The 2,164-nt window shown below is 21.4% G+C and overlaps 1 protein-coding gene across 1 annotated transcript in view; it reads left to right on the top strand.

Annotated features, from left to right (window-relative positions):
* The first annotated feature begins 2,039 nt into the window (after positions 1-2,039).
* The window catches only part of LOC125582269 (protein STRICTOSIDINE SYNTHASE-LIKE 12), a 3,067-nt gene continuing 2,942 nt past the window's right edge, over positions 2,040-2,164 (top strand). The window contains exon 1 of the mRNA XM_048748872.1: positions 2,040-2,048. Within this exon, the coding sequence (XP_048604829.1) occupies positions 2,040-2,048 (9 nt within the window). The remainder of the gene's footprint in view (positions 2,049-2,164) is intronic.

Below are 2,164 nucleotides of genomic sequence, written 5' to 3'. Positions count from 1 at the left end.
ACCATGTTGAAAAAGTCCCTATTTATGATTAATTACTAATCTAAATTAAAGTGATAATATCCTTTCAAATTCTAAACAAGGTTTGTGAACTTCCTTCCTTTTTTTTCTTGGTTGTATTTGAGGAGGGATGTTTCCTTATAGTTGTCTTATTATATGTAAATAAATAATTTTTTTTGTCTCTGAAACAATAAATAATTTTTGAGAAAAATATAGTTGCATTACCATAACCTAGTTTTGATCGTTCGTTAGGAACATGTTCGATCCGAAGCATAGGCAAAGAAGTTGGTTACTTATAGTGCATCACGATTTAATACAATAAATTTAATTAATTGTGTACATAACATAATAAAAAGAATATAAAAGAACATAAAAGAAAAAATAAATTTTTATTTCAGTCCATAAGGCATTATGAACTTTTTCCATAATTTCCGAACAACACTGGTAAGAAGAAAATACGAATTTGAGTTTACCATTGACAGGTTTTGGTTGCTTCTTAACGAAAACAACATTACTTCAGCTCAGGTATATTGTAAAAAACGTAACATGCAGTGTAGTATTTATGTATTTGGTAATATCTATGACTATGTTAATATCGTGCTACTAGATGTTTTTCTGCAACCATGTGAAGAAATAAAATTTTAAAATTATATTTATAAATAAATTTTTGGTTTTATTATTTGCGTGCAATATTTTAATTCTATGTAAAAATTAAGATAAAATAAACATTTTTATTTACATTTATATTTAGTAATAATATATATATATATTAGAAATATTTTTATTTATTTATTTTGGTTAATATATATTAAATAAAATTCGATAAAATTAAGGGAAAGTTTTTTTTTTATGTATAATTAACAAAACATAAATTAAATAATATTTCTGAAATTTATAAATATTAAAAAAAAAATAATCATAATATGATTAGAATTTTTTTTTTTGAATTAAAACTAGCATTTTTATGGATTCATAGGTACGAGAGTGGGATACTACGAGATTAATCCAAAAAAAAAACTAGCAGTTTTGCTTGACTTTATCTCCAGCAATATATGTCAAAATTAAATGGGAACACAGACTATCTATCCGAAAAATCCTCTTGCGAATTGATTTTGTCACATGTCCTATTTACAATCATTTTTACAAAAAAATGATGATATGGATAACTAGATTGATGACATGGCTTATAGTTAATATGACTGACATATATTTTTGGTACACTTTATAAAATATGACAATAACTAATACATTATATTTAATGTTGATTTATATTTTTGTTAAACTTCTTAAAATATGGTAATAATTCATAAATCATCATTAAAATAAATATATTGAAATATGCATTATAAATTTCGAAATATATTATTTAATTATATTTTTATAATTATACAATTTTTATTACTAATATTTTCAAAATTTTCTACATCTTTTTTAAAAACTTAATAAATTGTTAATCGTAATTTCGTTAGTTTCTTTTAGATATCTACAAATTTTATAAATATTGTTTAGTTATAATTTTAATAACTATACAATTTTTATATGATTTTTAGTAATTTTATACAAGTTGATTTAATTCATTTAACCAAATTAAATAGATAAATTTTTTATCTAAGATTCAAATTTTAAATATAATACATATATAATATTAAATGTAATTTTAAATAAACAAAATTATTTTGTTTCTTAATTTTATGCTTAAATAATCAACTTTATATTAAATATTAGTCAAAAATAATAAAATATATAATATTAATAAATTTCATTTAAATATAATTTAACTTTCAAAAAATTTATCACTGCACATAGTGCAGGAAAACACCTAGTGTTACTTGATTGATTATGTGATTACTAACTATATAAATGGATTTAGTAAAAAAAAAAAAGGATGTGCTTTTAATTAACTTACATAAGAACTAGATAACTAACACTAAGGCCAGCTCCATCGGTTACAACCTGTGAAAGGTTCTAAAAAAAAAAAAATAATGTTATTATAGTAATTTAATTATGTATTAATTTTCCAAAACCAGTTGAACACTACTGCAATGACATCTGTCCTTTTAAGTTTGCAACCGATTCTTAAAACCCTGTAATCAGAACCTTTCAACGTTCTCTCACCAAAATTAATTTATTTTTTTCTTTTTCTTAACTACTAAAACTCATTGAAAAA

The sequence above is a fragment of the Brassica napus genome, chromosome C2 (assembly GCF_020379485.1).
Source record: "Brassica napus cultivar Da-Ae chromosome C2, Da-Ae, whole genome shotgun sequence".
Taxonomy (NCBI): domain Eukaryota; kingdom Viridiplantae; phylum Streptophyta; class Magnoliopsida; order Brassicales; family Brassicaceae; genus Brassica; species Brassica napus.
The sequence above is the reverse complement of the archived record's forward strand: the minus strand, read 5'-3'. Positions and strand labels throughout refer to the sequence as shown.